Source organism: Eurosta solidaginis, chromosome 4 (assembly GCF_040869045.1).
Source record: "Eurosta solidaginis isolate ZX-2024a chromosome 4, ASM4086904v1, whole genome shotgun sequence".
NCBI lineage: Eukaryota > Metazoa > Arthropoda > Insecta > Diptera > Tephritidae > Eurosta > Eurosta solidaginis.
Genome location: NC_090322.1, coordinates 104,844,778 through 104,860,133, shown reverse-complemented (window position 1 = coordinate 104,860,133; position 15,356 = coordinate 104,844,778). Strand labels below are relative to the sequence as shown.

Sequence of the window (15,356 nt, the reverse complement as noted above, 5' to 3'; positions counted from 1 at the left end):
TGCGGCTGTTTCGTGTACTCTAACCCTAGATCGATGGTACCTTTTAAATACCTAATCAATCGCTTGACAGCCTCCCAATGTGGCTTGCCGGGACTTGTGCTATACCTGTCTAGTCTCGTTATCTGTTCCACAAACAACAACCAACCGATTGCTGTTACCGGATTACAGTCAGCCATACCGAAGCGATCCAGCACGTCACTTATGGATTGCGACTGGTCAATCTTAATGGAATGTGATGAGCACGTGATTCGGATACCTAAAACCGAAGAAGCTGCTCCCATGTCCATAAAAAGCTTTACGCAAATTAAACACCTTCCCTGACCCATCTCTAAACCCTTGTGGTTGGGTCATAAACACCTCTTCTTTCAGTGTACCGTTGAGGTATGCCAACACGGCATCCATTTGATGGATTACCATATTGTACTTAACAGCCAATGCTATAAGAAATCTTAAAGATTCAGCGTAATATATGCCTTCACGTTGGCTGTACCCTTTAGCTACAAACCTAGCTTTCCTACGAATTGCAGCACCGTTTTCATGCCGCTTTGTCTTGAAGACCCACTTTGAAGCATTTAGCTTCTTCCTGGAGGTAATTTAACAAGCTCCCAAGTATCGTTCGCCATTAGTGACTCAATTACACTTTGCGTAGCCCTTTTCCAATCATCGAAAACAGTTACGGCTTCTTCAAACATTTCAGGGTCATTAGAGACCAGCTGCCTAAGCACAAAAGTTATACGATTGAGGGGTTCTCTCAAGAGCCTTTCAGATCTGCGAACTCAGCAGATTCAGATATATCTTCTGATTTTTTACCCTCATAACTTTCAATGGTAATCACCGCACAGTCGGTTTCTTTCGATTTTTCATTTACGCAGCTTGTATTCATTCGCAACTTGTCGTTTTCAAATTCATTAAAACACTAATTTTGGCAATCTGCGTTGCTATTTTCAATTACAAGTGCAAGTTCTTCACCACTAGCATCTCCCCCAGAATTTCGACTCTCTGGTTCTACTAACATCGGATAATAATGATCTATCGGACTCTGAATGCATAAGTTACGTCCATTTTCAAGAAACACTACATCTCTGCTTATTATGATTTCTCGCTTCTTAGGGTATGCTTTGCTTTCAGCACTATAACCTACCATAAAACATTTTATTTACATACTCTCTGCCGTTATCTGTACGCAACTATTTTATTTTCCTCAAGCACTGATTTTCTACCGCTGCTTTGAACTATACAAATTTGTTGAACGTGTCAGACTTCTTTTTAAGAAGATAGACAAATACTCTGCGCTAATAATCAACTACAAAGGTCAGCATAAATCGGGCGCCTGAAAATGGTTTTCGTTTGAATGGCCCAACAACGTCGGAATGTATCAATTCAAGCAAACCTCCAGCTCGTGTCCCAGATTCTTTATTTGGTCTTCGTGTTTGTTTACCTTTCACGCAAACTTTACATATATCTGACTTACCTTTGTCCAACACTACACCTGTGCAAGAACTCTTCATGTTAATCATGCTGCTGTTACAAATATGCTCTAATTTACGATGCCACAAACTTGAATTATCTTTAACTATTTCCGCACTTTGTTGTTTCAGATCAATCTCAAAATCTATTCGGTAAAGTCGTCTTCACAAGTTGCAATGGCTATTAATTTATTGTTTTTAATAAGAATTTAACACTTGCTGTCCTCAAAAATAACTGTTTTTCCTGTCTTCGTGATTTAACTTACTGACAGGAAATTTGCGCATAAGCCTGGCACATGGTCGACATTTTTGACAATTACGCTTTGTTGCAATTTTTCGCCGAAAACTCGCAGTTCAACATCTCCACCTTTTTCTACGGAAAGCTGGCTGTTATTCGCAACAACAATTACTTTGTTATTTGTACTCAGGGCCATAGAGAGAAAATCCGGGCCCGGGACTAAACAATTTACGGGCCCCCTATAAAAAATCCACTAATACATTTGATTAATTTGAATTAATGGCGTCTCATTCATGAATCACTATTGATGGATTACATCAAAAAAATTTTTTCACATCAACTAAATGATTTTTGGACTAAGAGCTGAAAATAAAATCAAAATAAATTAAAATAAATAAATAAATAGTTACTATTTATCATATATGTAATACTCCTATATTGCTAATACAAAATACTCGCAATGAGTTTTGAATTCGAAATCAAAACAAGACAGTCTACAAAATTTTTGTGATTGTAGAAGCATAAGTGTGACAAGAAAAAATTTAAATTTAGGTACATTCGGTTATTGAATACAAAAACAAAAACATTTAAACAGCAATATATCGGCACTCTGATGTTTGGGAATTTACCTAGCCTTTTGTAGCAATATAGGAGTATTACATATATGATATTTATACTGTTTTATTGTAACGTAGAAATAAAATTCTCTTTTAACAGCCACATATTGTTTCAAATAATCTTGTCTAGTTATTTGGTAACATTTTAGAACATTTCTGATAAATATAATGATGATTATAAATTTTAATTATTCAATATAGAAGGTTCGGATATCAAAAAGTGGCTTTTCACATTTTTTCAGAAAACATTAGTCAGAACCCTTTTTTCAGAAAGACAAAATTCAGAGCTCAAAACTCAGAAGTCAAATCTCAGAAGTCAAATTTCAGAAATGAAAATTCAGAAGTCAAATTTCATAAGGCAAAATTCAGAAGCCAAAATTCAGAAAGTAATCAGACGACAGAAAAAACATTAAGTTTTTCGAAACTTTCATTTTTTTGGAAGGAATTATGTATACAGAAAAAGTAGTAAAATCTAAAATTTTAAGTATGCAATTAATTAAATCTTTTCGCGTCTATCTTTTTCTTATATTTTATCTTGCGTTTCCGATATGGCTCGCCTCCAGCTGAATATTGCTGCAGTTTTGCTTCTGTTATTGCATGTTCGTTTTTTATTTTATTTTGAAATTAAATATTGTGACGAATATTAGTGACACTAAGTGATACTCACATAACTAATCTGATACTAAGTAAATAAAGCCACAACAACAATAAAAAGAGCAGTCACTTGTATCTACATAAGCGAATCAATCATGTCTACACATATGTACGTACACGCAGCAGGGAGAAACGCACAAACACATGCATATATCTGAGATACTCCTAAAAGTAGGCAATCATCTGTGGAAGTATCACTCACATCTACATGCGCATTGGCTATGCGAGTAGCTATAACAATCGTGCATCTGTAGTTATAGCTGAGAAATTTATAGCTGGTAAACGAGTAGTAAAGTCTAGAAATAGAAACGCCTAGAAGTATGCGAACGACGAAATCATAAAAGGAGGTAAAGCTGAGATTCAGTAATCAGCTTCGAGCAGTAGAAGTGTTATTGTGAAGTGGTGTCAGAAGAGGAATTGTTGAATAAAATCTGGAGATTTCGAATAATGGACATGGCAAAGTTAAGTGAATTAAGGATCCAGCAACTGAAAAAGGACTTGGAGAACCGTGGATTGAATACAACCGGCAATAAGATCGAGCTTCAAGCACGGCTACGAGAGGTATTGGAGTTCGAAGGAATTACTGTGGACGAGTATGTCTTTTATCCTGATGTGGAAGAATCAACAGCAAAAATTGAAGAGAAAAATGAAACATCGCAAACAGTTACCAGCACAGACTTGAACATGATATTGGCTGCAATATCTGCACAAACATCGACGGTAACATCAATGTCGTCGCAAATCTCATCTCAACTGGAAGAACAGAAGACATATATGGGATCACAATTGGAAATACATGAGGCACGCATTTCATAAATGTCGTCACAAATGTCATCTCAGCTGGCAGAACAGAAGACAAGTATAGCATCCCAACTGGAATCGCAGTAGAACCGTATAACAGCCAAGATTGAAGCACAGGAAACACAAATTTCATCACAGCTGGAAGAACAAAAGACATATATGGCAACTCAACTGAAAGAAAAGAGACACGCATAACAGTACAACTAGAAGCACAATAGGCGCGTATATCATCAAAACACGAAGCGCGCATGGACGAAAAAATAATGCAGTTTGAAGCAAAATTCGAGGCAGAGGTGGATGTTTTGAGAGGTCGTATTCAGGAATTGCAACTTAATCGCCCGGCTGCTTCAGCCAGTAATACGAAGGTAAAAACTCCATCTTTTGACGGCTCTGTTCCTTTCCAGGTGTTTAAGATTGAGTTTGAGAACACGTCAGCAGTGAAAAACTGGAATGCGGAAGATAAAGTTGTTGCACTGTTCATGGCATTGAAAGGGCCTGCAGCTTAGATTTTACAAACTATTCCAGAGGGCGAACGGAACTGTTATGAAGCATTGATGGGCGCTCTAGAGAGAAGATACGGAATTGAGCATAGGAGACAGATATACCAAATGGAGTTACTGAACCGCTTCCAGAGGCCTGGTGAAACATTGCAAGAGTTTGCGTAGGATGTTGAAAGGCTGGCACATTTAGCGAATGCGGACGCACCCGTGGAATACACCGAAAGGGTAAAAATCCAGAGTTTTATTAATGGAATGCGGGATGTCGAAACGAAGCGAGCGACATACGCAAACCCGAAACAGCATCGCTTCTGTGTAAGCCAGTTTTCAAAGCACGCCGTGTGGAAGTGGAAAGGCCAGACTGGGTGAACACAATATTGGAAGCGCTGAAGGGATCACAACAGGAAAATGACGGAGTTATGAAGTATTTCAAGTGCGGTAACCCAGGTCACATTGTTCGTTATTGCAGCACCGGTCCTGGTAGTTCCAAGTTGGGTGGCCGTAAACGCAAAGCTGGAGGAGATGAGCAAGAGCGCGCCAGATGTAAAAATCGAGAGCTAGCTCAAGCTGTTGAATGTCCTGTGATATCTATCTCTCTTGAAAAGAAATCAACCGTCAGAGGGAATGCGGATGGCAAAGAACGTGTACTGACTGTAGATACGGGCGCATCTCATTCCTTAATCCGATCTGACTTGGTCAACAGGGGAATAAAACCGTTACCTGGAGCAAGTTTGCGTACGGTCACAGGCGAGTATAACCAAGTCCAAGGAGAAGTGGTATACGAAGTCTTAATTGGAAAGGTCACGATTCTACACAAATTCGTTGTGGCGGAGATCGTTGATGAAGTCATATTGGGAGTGGACTTCTTAGCTGACCATGACATAAGAATCGAGATGCAGAGAAGGGTTATGCGGTATAAGAACCAGGATATATCAATTAACTTCAGTTTGGAGAAAGGGTTCAGCAGTAATCGAGTGCTGGCGGAGGAGATTCGACAGAGATCACAAAAGTCTAGGAAAGTAGATCGGGCAAAGGTTGATGGAACGAATGGGCCAAACAAATCAAAACCGAAGGTACCTGCGAGAAAAAGACCGGCATCGCCAAACCCTAATGAACGCACTAAAACGAACGAAAGAATTTCCCAGAAAGAATGCAGCGGTGGTTTCAAGCCAGGGCGCACTACTTTTGGGAAACGTCGGAACGATACTGATTATGTGAAGCCAATCCGCCAAGAGCAAGCTGTACAAAGTAGTTCATTGGCCAACCAACAGAGTGCGAGGGAACAAACCAGGATAATGAGTAGTAAGACGAAACGCAGGTACGATGAGAACAATAATTCAGAAGGTTTCTTGGAGGAAGATTTGGTACTGTTATGTAACCCTCACCGGCGGAAAGGTGTTCCATCCAAATTTCGGTGCAGTTGGGAAGGCCCGTAAAAAGTTGCGAAGAAGATCAGTGATACCATCTACCGTATACAAACCATTGGGAAACCACGAAATAGAAGGGTGGTTCATTTGGAGATGCTAGCGGCGTCTAGATCGGGAAATTTGTCTAATCGGGACGATGAGACATAGGTTGAGAGCAGTGTGAGGAATATTAGTGACACTAAGTGATACTCACATCACTAATCTGATACTAAGTAAATAAACCCACAACAACAATAAAACAAGCAGTCACTTGTGTCTATATAAACGAATCAATCATTATGTCTACACATATGTACGTACACTCAGCAGGGAGAAACGCACAAACACATGCATATATCTGAGATACTCCCAAAAGTAGGCAATCATCAGTGGAAGTATCACTCACATCTGCACGCGCATTGGCTAAGCGAGAAGCTATAACAATCGTGCATCTGTAGTTATAGCTGAGAAATTTATAGTTGGAAAATGAGTAGTAAAGTCTAGAAATAGAAACGCCTAAAAGTATGCGAACGAGGAAATCACAGAGTATAAAAGGAGGTAAAGCTGTAGTCAGTTTGATTTAAGCACGCTATCTGTCGAGCAGTAGAAGTGTTATTGTGAAGTACTTTAATAAAGGCCATTCAACAGTTTAGTGATTCGAATGTTAGTAGAAGGTTGCAAATAAGAGGAATTGCACTAAATTTGTTACAATATTCCTCTTATTTGCCCTTCTGCTAAGTTCGAATCACTAAACTGTTGAATAAATAACTCCAATATTGAATAATGGAAAAATGGCCTTTATTAAAGTACTTTACAATAACACTTATACTTTGAAACTAGCTGGCTTAATAACCAAACTAATTGATAGCTCAAATGAAACTCACTCTTCGCCTCTACTGTCGCGCCTTTTACACTTTTTGATTTCTCATTGCATACTTCCAGGCTTTTCCATTCCAGAACTTACTAGTTAGTTTCAGCTGCAAAATCGCCAGCCACAACTACGTTTATAACTTCTCATTTGAGTAATACTTGCACAAATTATTGCCCTCTCTTGTGAGCAATTCAGATAAGATATATGCATGTGTTTGTGCATTGCTTCTCCGCTGCTCGTATACGTACATATGTGTAGACGCAATTATTGATTCGTTTATGTAGATACATAATGATTGATCTATGCATGTGCATGATATCACTGTTTAGCAGCGGCTTATAGATGGCAGCACCCCTTAGTTTTGCTAATATTCGTAACACTGCCCTCCATCTAAGTCTGATCGTCCCGATCAGACAAATCTCCCGATCTAAACGCTGCTAGCCTCTCCAAATGAACCACTTTCATTTTGGTTCGTAGTTTGCCAATGGTTTGTATGCGGTACACTACATCGTTGATCCGTTTTACAACTTTGTATGGGCCTTCCCAGTTACACTGCAATTTCGGGGACAAACCTTTTTTGCGTTGGTGGTTGTATAGGAGCACCAAATCTCCTTCCTGCAACCCTTCCGAATTAATTGCTTTATCGTACCTCGCTTTCATCTTGTCACTCATAATCTTTGCTCGTTGCCTTACCAGATCGTGTATCTCTCTCAGCTCTTCTTCCAAGACACCAGTGGATTTCTTGACATTCCTCTCCGCATCGGCATCTATCCCATACTTCAAATCAGCTGGCAGTCGAGGGTCATTGCCAAAAATTACTTTTGCGGGAGTTTGGCCCGTTGTTTCATGTACTGCCGATTAGTAGGCCATCAAGAATAATGATATGTGTGTATCCCAGTCCTTATGGTACTTGCCTACTACTTTCCTTAAATGCTCCCCCAATGTTCTATTAAAACGTTCCACCATACCATCAGACTGAGGATGCAATGCAGCTGTCCGTGTTTTTCGAATGCCCAACTTCTTGCACATTTCCAGCAGCTGATTCAAAATCCTGCCTTGGTCAGAATGTAACTCCATTAGTACACCATACCTTGCAACCCATTCGTTTGTAACCACTTCTGCTACTGTTTCTGCTTCTTGGTTTGGGATTGGGTATACCTCTGGCCATTTACTGAAATAATCCATAACCACCAGTACGTATTTGTTTCCGCGGTTGCTAGTAGGAAATGGACCTGCGACATCCATGGCGATCCCTTCAAATGGTGCACCTGAAATATACTGCTTCATATGGCCATGACTTCGTGTTTTGGGCTCTTTCGCTCTGTTGCATACCTCGCAGTAGGCAATCCACTCCGTGACCGACTGACGGCAACCAACCCAATAGTATCTCTGCTTAATTTTCTCGAGCGTCTTCGTGATTCCAAGATGACCTCTACTTGAACCATTATGCAGCTCGTTGAGCACGTCAGGAATCATCTTTCTGGGAACAACTATCAGTTTCTTCTTGCATTTACCATCCTCACACTCCCATACTCGATGAAGGCAACCGGATATCAATTCTAAACTGTTCCACTGTGCCCAATATGACTTCGAAATGGGACTCTCTGCTGACATCTCTTCTCTGTTTGGTCTTTCGTTTCGTTCGAGCCCTTGCATAACACGTGAGAGATCTGTATCTTCAAGCTGACACTTTCTTAGCTGTTCCTTGTCCCATTCATCTGTACATGTTATAGTCATTAGCCGGACATCTATAATGTCTTCTTTAGCCTCGGCCTTTGAACAGTGCTTGCATTCCAAACTACATGGTCTTCGTGACATTGCATCAGCATTTCCATGGGTGCTACCTTTTCGATGCTCAATGGAAAAGTCATAGCTTTGTAGTCGCTCGATCCACCGTGCCAATTGTCCTTCCGGATTACGGAACTGCAGAAGCCATTTCAACGTTGCGTGATCTGTCCTGATGCGGAATCGCTGGCCGTAGGGGTATTTGTGGAAATGTTTAATGCACTCTACCAATGCCAACAGCTCTCTCCGTGTAACGCAATAGTTCCTCTCTGGTTTTCCAATTGAACGGCTGTAATATGCAACTACCTTCTCCTGTCCATTGACCAGTTGTGATAAAACGCCTCCTATAGCATATCCGCTCGCATCTGTATCTAGAATAAACGTTGCTCCTGGAATCGGATATGCCAACATTGGGGCAGTGAACAAACGCTCTTTCAATGTTTGGAAAGCTACTTCTTGCTCCTGCTTCCATTCAAAAGCTTTATTTTTTCTTGTTAGTCTTGTTGTTAGTAGTGGAGACTATGGGCTACGCTGGCAAAATTTGGTACAAATCGGCGGTAATATGTGCACAGCCCAAGGAAACTTCTCAATTCATGCAGATTCTGTGGTCTTGGCCAACCCTTTACTGCCTCTATCTTTTCATTCGCTGTACGGATACCTTCTGTCGTTACCTTGTGACCCAAATAATTTACTTCCTTTTTAAACAGCGCACACTTTTTGGGACTTAACTTCAGACCAGCCCCAGCTATTCTCTGGAAAACCTCCTCTAAGTTTTTAAGATGTTCATCAAAGTTCTTGCTCAATACGATGATGTCGTCCAGGTACACCAAGCATGTTTTCCAATGTAATCCTTTCAATACCTGATCCATGAGTCTCTCGAAAGTAGCTGGTGCATTACATAGTCCAAAGGGCATTACTGTAAATTGCCAAAGACCATCTCCGACGCTGAAGGCTGTTTTCTCTTTGTCTTCCTCCTTCACCTCCACTTGCCAGTAGCCGCTTTTCAAGTCCAGTGTGGAAAACCATTTCGTACCAGAGAGCGAGTCCAGAGTGTCGTCAATTCTTGGCAATGGGTAGCTATCCTTTTTCGTAACGTCATTCAACTTCCGGTAGTCCACGCAAAACCTCATTTTTCTATCTTTCTTCTTTACAAGTACTACCGGTGAGCTCCAGGGACTAGCTGATGGTTCGATGACGCCTCTGTCGCTCATTTCTTGTATAATTTAACTCACAACTACCCGCTTAGCCAGTGGAACACTACGTGGAGCTTGACCATCCTGGTCAAATATGTTTGCGTACTTTAGGAGCAGTTGCTTTGCCTTACTCTGATAATCTTCCTCTAGCCCCTCCGTCCATGCCGTAATGTCATTTGAAAGATCAGTATTACTAGATGAAACGTGTTCCTGGAGCTGTTCACAGTTAATAATTACTTCAGCCTCTTAGCATTTTCCCAAAATAGCTCCTTTGGTCAGTTTGAATGGCGACTTGAACTCATTGAGTACTCTTACCGAAATACGTCCATCTTGTTTTGTCATAGCCAGGGTTTTTCCTACAAGTATGTTCGGTGCTGATTTGTTTGCTGCTTCGACAACCCACAATTTGTTTGTCCCACAATCTCCATCAACCTTTGCCCATATGACTGCTTCGGATTTTGGTGGTATTTGCTGACTCTCTTCCACCAGCACTCGTTTACTGCTGTAGCCCCTCTCGTATCGCATCGGCTTGCTTTGCATGCCGATCTTGATGCCCTGGTCGATTAAGAAGTCCACTCCAATTATGATTTTATCAACAATCTCTGCCACTATAAAATTGTGTACTACCGTGACGTTCCCAATTGCGACTTCACATGATACTTCTCCAATTACCTGGGTGTCCTCTCCCGTGGCTGTACGTAATCTTACTCCAAGCAATGGTCTTATCTTCTTGTTTACTAAATCTGATCGAATGATGGAATGGGATGCACCCGTATCTACAGTCAGTAACCGTTCCTTTCCATCCACATGCCCTCCGATAGTAAGATTGCTTGACCTTCTTCTAATTTGCGAGATAGAGATTATGGGGCATTTAATTGAGAGAGCCAGCTGTCGCCCCTTGCAGCTGACTCTCTTTAGTTTAACGATTGAGTGGACTTGGAGATTTGCTCATCTCCTTCAGCTCTGCGTTTATGACCACCCACATTGTTGGAACTGTTAGGGTTGGTGTTGCAATGTCGTGCAATATGACTTGGGTTGCCGTACTTGAAACATTTAAAAACTCCGGCATTTTTCTGTTATGATCCCTTCAGTGCTTCCAAAATTGTGTCTACCCAATCTGGTCTTTCCACTTCCACATGATGAGCTTTGTATGCTGGTTTACTCAATAGTGAGGCAGTTTCCTGAGTCAATGCATGTGATACCGTCTCTGCAGATGTTGGCTTTGTGTTTGCGTATGTGGCTCGCTTCGTTTCGACGTCCCGTATGCCACTTATAAAGCTCTGAATTTTTACTCTTTCGGTGTATTCCACAGGTGCGTCGGCATTCGCCAAATGTGCAAGTCTTTCGACAGCTGACGCAAACTCCTGCAAAGTCTCATTAGCTTCTTGGTAGCGGTTTTGCAACTCTATTTGGTGTATCTGCTTCCTGCGTTCGCTTCCGTATCGCCTCTCTAGAGCGCTCATCAATGTTTCGTAGTTGTTCCGCTCTCCCTCGGGAATAGTCTGTACGATTTCAGCAGCAGATCCTAATGCCACGAATAGTGTAGCAACTTTATCTTCAGCACTCCAGTTGTTCACTGCTGCGGTCTTCTCAAACTGAATCTTAAACACCTGGAAAGGAACAGAGCCGTCAAAAGATGGAGTTTTTACCTTCGTATTGCTTGCTTAAACAACTGTGCGATTTAGTTGCAACTCCTGTATATGACCTCGCAATGTTTCAATCTCGGCATCGATTTTGTTCTCAAGTTGCAAAATTTTTGTGTCTTGCGCCTCCATCTTCGAAGAAATACGTCCTTTTTGCTCTTCCAGTTGAGCAGAGATCTGCGATGATATCTGTGTTGAAATTTGCGCCGACATTTCGGATATTCGTGTCTCTTCAATCTTCGCTGTTATACGGTTCTCCTGCGATTCCAGCTGAGGTGACATTTTGGATGTTATACGTGTGTCCTGTGATTCTAATTGTGATGACATGTTGGTGGATATTTGTGATGACATTTCGGACATTTGTGCCGATATTGCAGCCAATATCATGTTCAGGTCTGTGTTCGCCATTGTCTGCGGTGTTTCATTTTTCTCCTCCAATTTTGTTGTCTCATCGTCATCAAGATGAAAGACATACTATTCCACGTCAATTCCTTCTGCTTCCATTGCCTCTCGTAGCCGTGCCTGAAGTTCGAGTTTAACGCCGCTTGTATTCAATCCACGGCTCTCCATCTCCTTCTTTAGTTGCTGGATCTTCAATTCACTGAACTTTGCCATGTCCTTGTTGTCGCTTGGAATTTATTCAACAACTCCTCTTCTGACACCAATTGTAACGAATTTACTTGCAAATCCTCTTATTTGCCCTTCTGCTAAGTTCGAATCACTAAACTGTTGAATAAATAACTCCAATATTGAAAATGGCCTTTATTAAAGTACTTATAGATGGCAGCACCCCTTAGTTTTGCTAATATTTGTAACAATATGTTAGTTTTGCGCAAAATTTAATGTTTTTGCTGTCTGATTACTTTCTGAATTTTGACTTCTGAAATTTGACTTCTGAATATTGATTTCTGAATTTTGACTTCTGAATTTTGGCTTTCTGAAAAAAGGGTTCTGACTAATGATGTATATTGGAACGATTTTCCGTCATCCCTTGTCAAATTTAGTTTTGAGACAAACAGAACGAAAATCGACACTGATGATGGCACAACACCGAAACCGGTGCGTCTCGAAACCAAATTTAACAAGGGACGATGGAAAATCGTTCCAATATACATCATTTATCCACCCTGTCGGGAAATCAACGAAAAAAGATAAGTCGGTTCTGACTAATGTTTTCTGATTATGGGGGAACCAGATGTCGGACCTCAACATTGTGATGTGTGCTATGTTTGAATCCCAGGCAGGTTTAATAATTTTTACCTCCACTGTACAGAAAAGGCATTCCTGTCATATAATTAGTTATATGTCATCGAAAGCGAATATATTTAGAGCATTACAGCAAAATGAGAACGAATTACATACAATTTTAAAAGTGACGCCTGATTAACGTTTTCTTAGACTCGTCTATTTTGTTCGAAGTCGTGGCAAAGAGCACATCTCAGTGTAAGAAGTTTCATTGAAGAATATATTCTAAAGTGGAAGGTTTTTAAAGTGCGCAAGTAACATTTTTTTTAAATTGTTTGCAAGCAAACAAACGCTATATATGTTCCAAAAAGGAAGTAAAAATAAAGTGGCTTTAAGTAATTTTAAGCCGAATATGGCAAACTCCCTTATGAGGGTGGTTCGCTGAAGAAGGTGCTCCAATTCAGCCAAATTGAGTGGCTTCACTTATCATATATGCACTTGTTCCTCACAATAACTCGTGCATTGTACAATATATTCTTGGTACGTATACCTATATATTACTATATAAGGAACTCCCTGTGCAAAGTTCTAAATTGCGACCTATTTTCTCTATAGGATTATCTACAAATTACCTCAGCTGAATACTTAGCTTTCCAACTACACATATCGGCATCAGTTTAAACCATAGCAATACCTAATTTCAAATACGGATTTCCGAAATCATCCACGTATTTTCACAATTATATTGACTACCATTTTACAACCAGACATACAACATAATTCACCGGCATTGCATCATACTCATATTTCTATATTTCTTCATTTTTATAAAAAAATTTTGTTGTAAATTCTTGAATATTTTTGCTTAAAAAGTACATAAGCATATTCATAATAAAATAAAGCGGGAATATAGCGTATACATATCAAAATTCCGCCAAATTTCCAGTGAGGACCTGCTGTTTGCGCAAACAACGTGGGATCATCAAGGATTAAACAAGGTACGTAACACAAGAAAAAAAACCCAGTGAATTTATAATTGGTGATTGTATGCACACATGCATGTACCCCAGACACACTTATTTGAAAGTGCTATAAATGATTTTATTCTCGCTTGGCGTTCGTAAAGTAACTTTTGTTTATGATTTGGGTTTGCGATTTCGTGTACACCTAAATGTTAAATTATTTAAATGTTCGAAGAACTTAGACTAAAGATAGTATAAACAAATTTCTCTTGGTATAAATAAAACTATTTCGTATGTAACGATAATGAATTTTAATTAAAATGAATAAAGTGTAAGTGGTATAAAACTATGTGATCTCAGGCGCTGATTGTTATATTAGGTTGGGACGGGAGAGATGTTGTACTCTCGTATAATGGTTGGGAAGGGAGAGAGCGGAGACTTATTAACATCTGAGTCTCCATGATGCAGTTCCATTCTTGTCGTTCTGTTGTCGTCTTGTTTCGCTACAATTTACGTTCCCCGTAGGAAACAATTTTTCATGCGTCCGTCCGCTTATCTGGTATTCTGTGTTGTCTTGTGTTTTATATTAAAAGAAAATCAAGTGCATGAAAATTATGTTTATGTATGTATGCGGTGTGAATAGTTTATACAAGTATCCACCCCAGCCGAAGAGCTTAGACCAGGTCCAACTAGCATGCACGCCCGTATAACATCGCACTGCCGCTGTAACATCTAGCGTACCGACATGGTACATTATATAAAAATGGCGACCAACGAGTGGGGCCCTCGCTTTCGTGGGTACCCGAACATTAACTTTTGCTGTTTATCAGTGTCAAGTTTTGGAGAGCGTTGGAATTAGGTAAAATGCGAATGTTGTTTTCCTAACCCCAATCTCTAAAACTTAGACGAAAAATTTCTTATTGGGGGTTTTGGATTCCAATTGCTTTTCATTTGGAATAGAGTTGAAGTAATATATGTTTGTTACACTCTACCAGTGAATTGGTGTTGGATTCAAAATTCCTCAAACTGTTATACTTTTGTAAACATATGGTCGGATTTGGATAAGCTGAGTGTTTGCAAATAATAGCAGTTAGCAAAGATCTGGCGCACAATTGTTTTATTTTTCATTCGCGAAGCAGACGAGAAGAAGGAACACAACACGGCGGCCTCTGGAAGTTAGCGTGGGATCACATAGAAATTATCGAGATTTTTTATTTGGATTAAATTTTTGCTGAAAGCATTCATATTTAGCAGTAAAAGCACTTATATATAATTTTAACTTCATACAAAACCTTTTAAATCGAAAATAATAAAGATATTCATAAATTTAATCGGATTGTAGTAACAATAATACTTGAAAGATTTAACAAGTAAATAATTTTCGGTGAATGTGAGCTTTGTCGAAGAATCTTCGGTATTTTTTTTATCTTTAGTTTGATTAACAATTTTTTTCGATTGCAATAAAATGCCTGTTCATAGAAGTGATGAAAATTTAGAGTTAGGGGAGGCACAAGTATTTATGTGCACCATATGCAATGAGTCTTTACCGGAATCTGACATAGCTATCACGCCTTGTCAGCACCAATTTCATAGTGAATGTATATCAAGATGGTTATTTAGTAACAGCACTTGCCCTCTTTGTCGTAGAGAGGTAGATAGCAACTCTATCACTAACCAGGGTGGACAGCGTATTTCTATAGAAGATATACCTATCGCTGGACGCACTCGTGGACGTTTGGCACGTGCTGAAACAGCATCTTTAGAGCGTACTGTAGAAAATCCTTTCCGAGATTCCACCAATTCACGTCGGCTGAATCGTACTCCACGAAATAGGCATAATCGTAATAATCAGGTTAGACTTAACCAACCACATGACGTCGCTCGTATTGAAGAAATTGTAGAAACTACAATACGTCGACAACAAGAATTAGTATCACGCGATACGCGGACTACAATTGAAAGATTAATAACTAATTCATTAGATGGATATTTATCTGCCTTAAATATTAATCGTTTACCACCTCGTGTCGATATACCC

The 15,356-nt window shown here is 39.9% G+C and overlaps 1 protein-coding gene across 14 annotated transcripts in view; it reads left to right on the top strand.

Moving 5' to 3' along the window:
- Tomosyn (syntaxin-binding protein tomosyn) overlaps positions 1-15,356 on the top strand; it is an 835,312-nt gene that overhangs the window by 532,225 nt on the left and 287,731 nt on the right. The window contains exon 22 of one of the 14 annotated variants that reach the window (XM_067782364.1): positions 1,599-1,940. The exons of the other annotated variants lie outside the window; for them this stretch is intronic. Coding sequence (XP_067638465.1) covers positions 1,599-1,623 — 25 coding nt within the window. The 3' untranslated portion in view covers positions 1,624-1,940. Of the gene's footprint in view, positions 1-1,598; positions 1,941-15,356 lie in introns of those variants that run through there. 14 annotated transcript variants of the gene reach the window in all.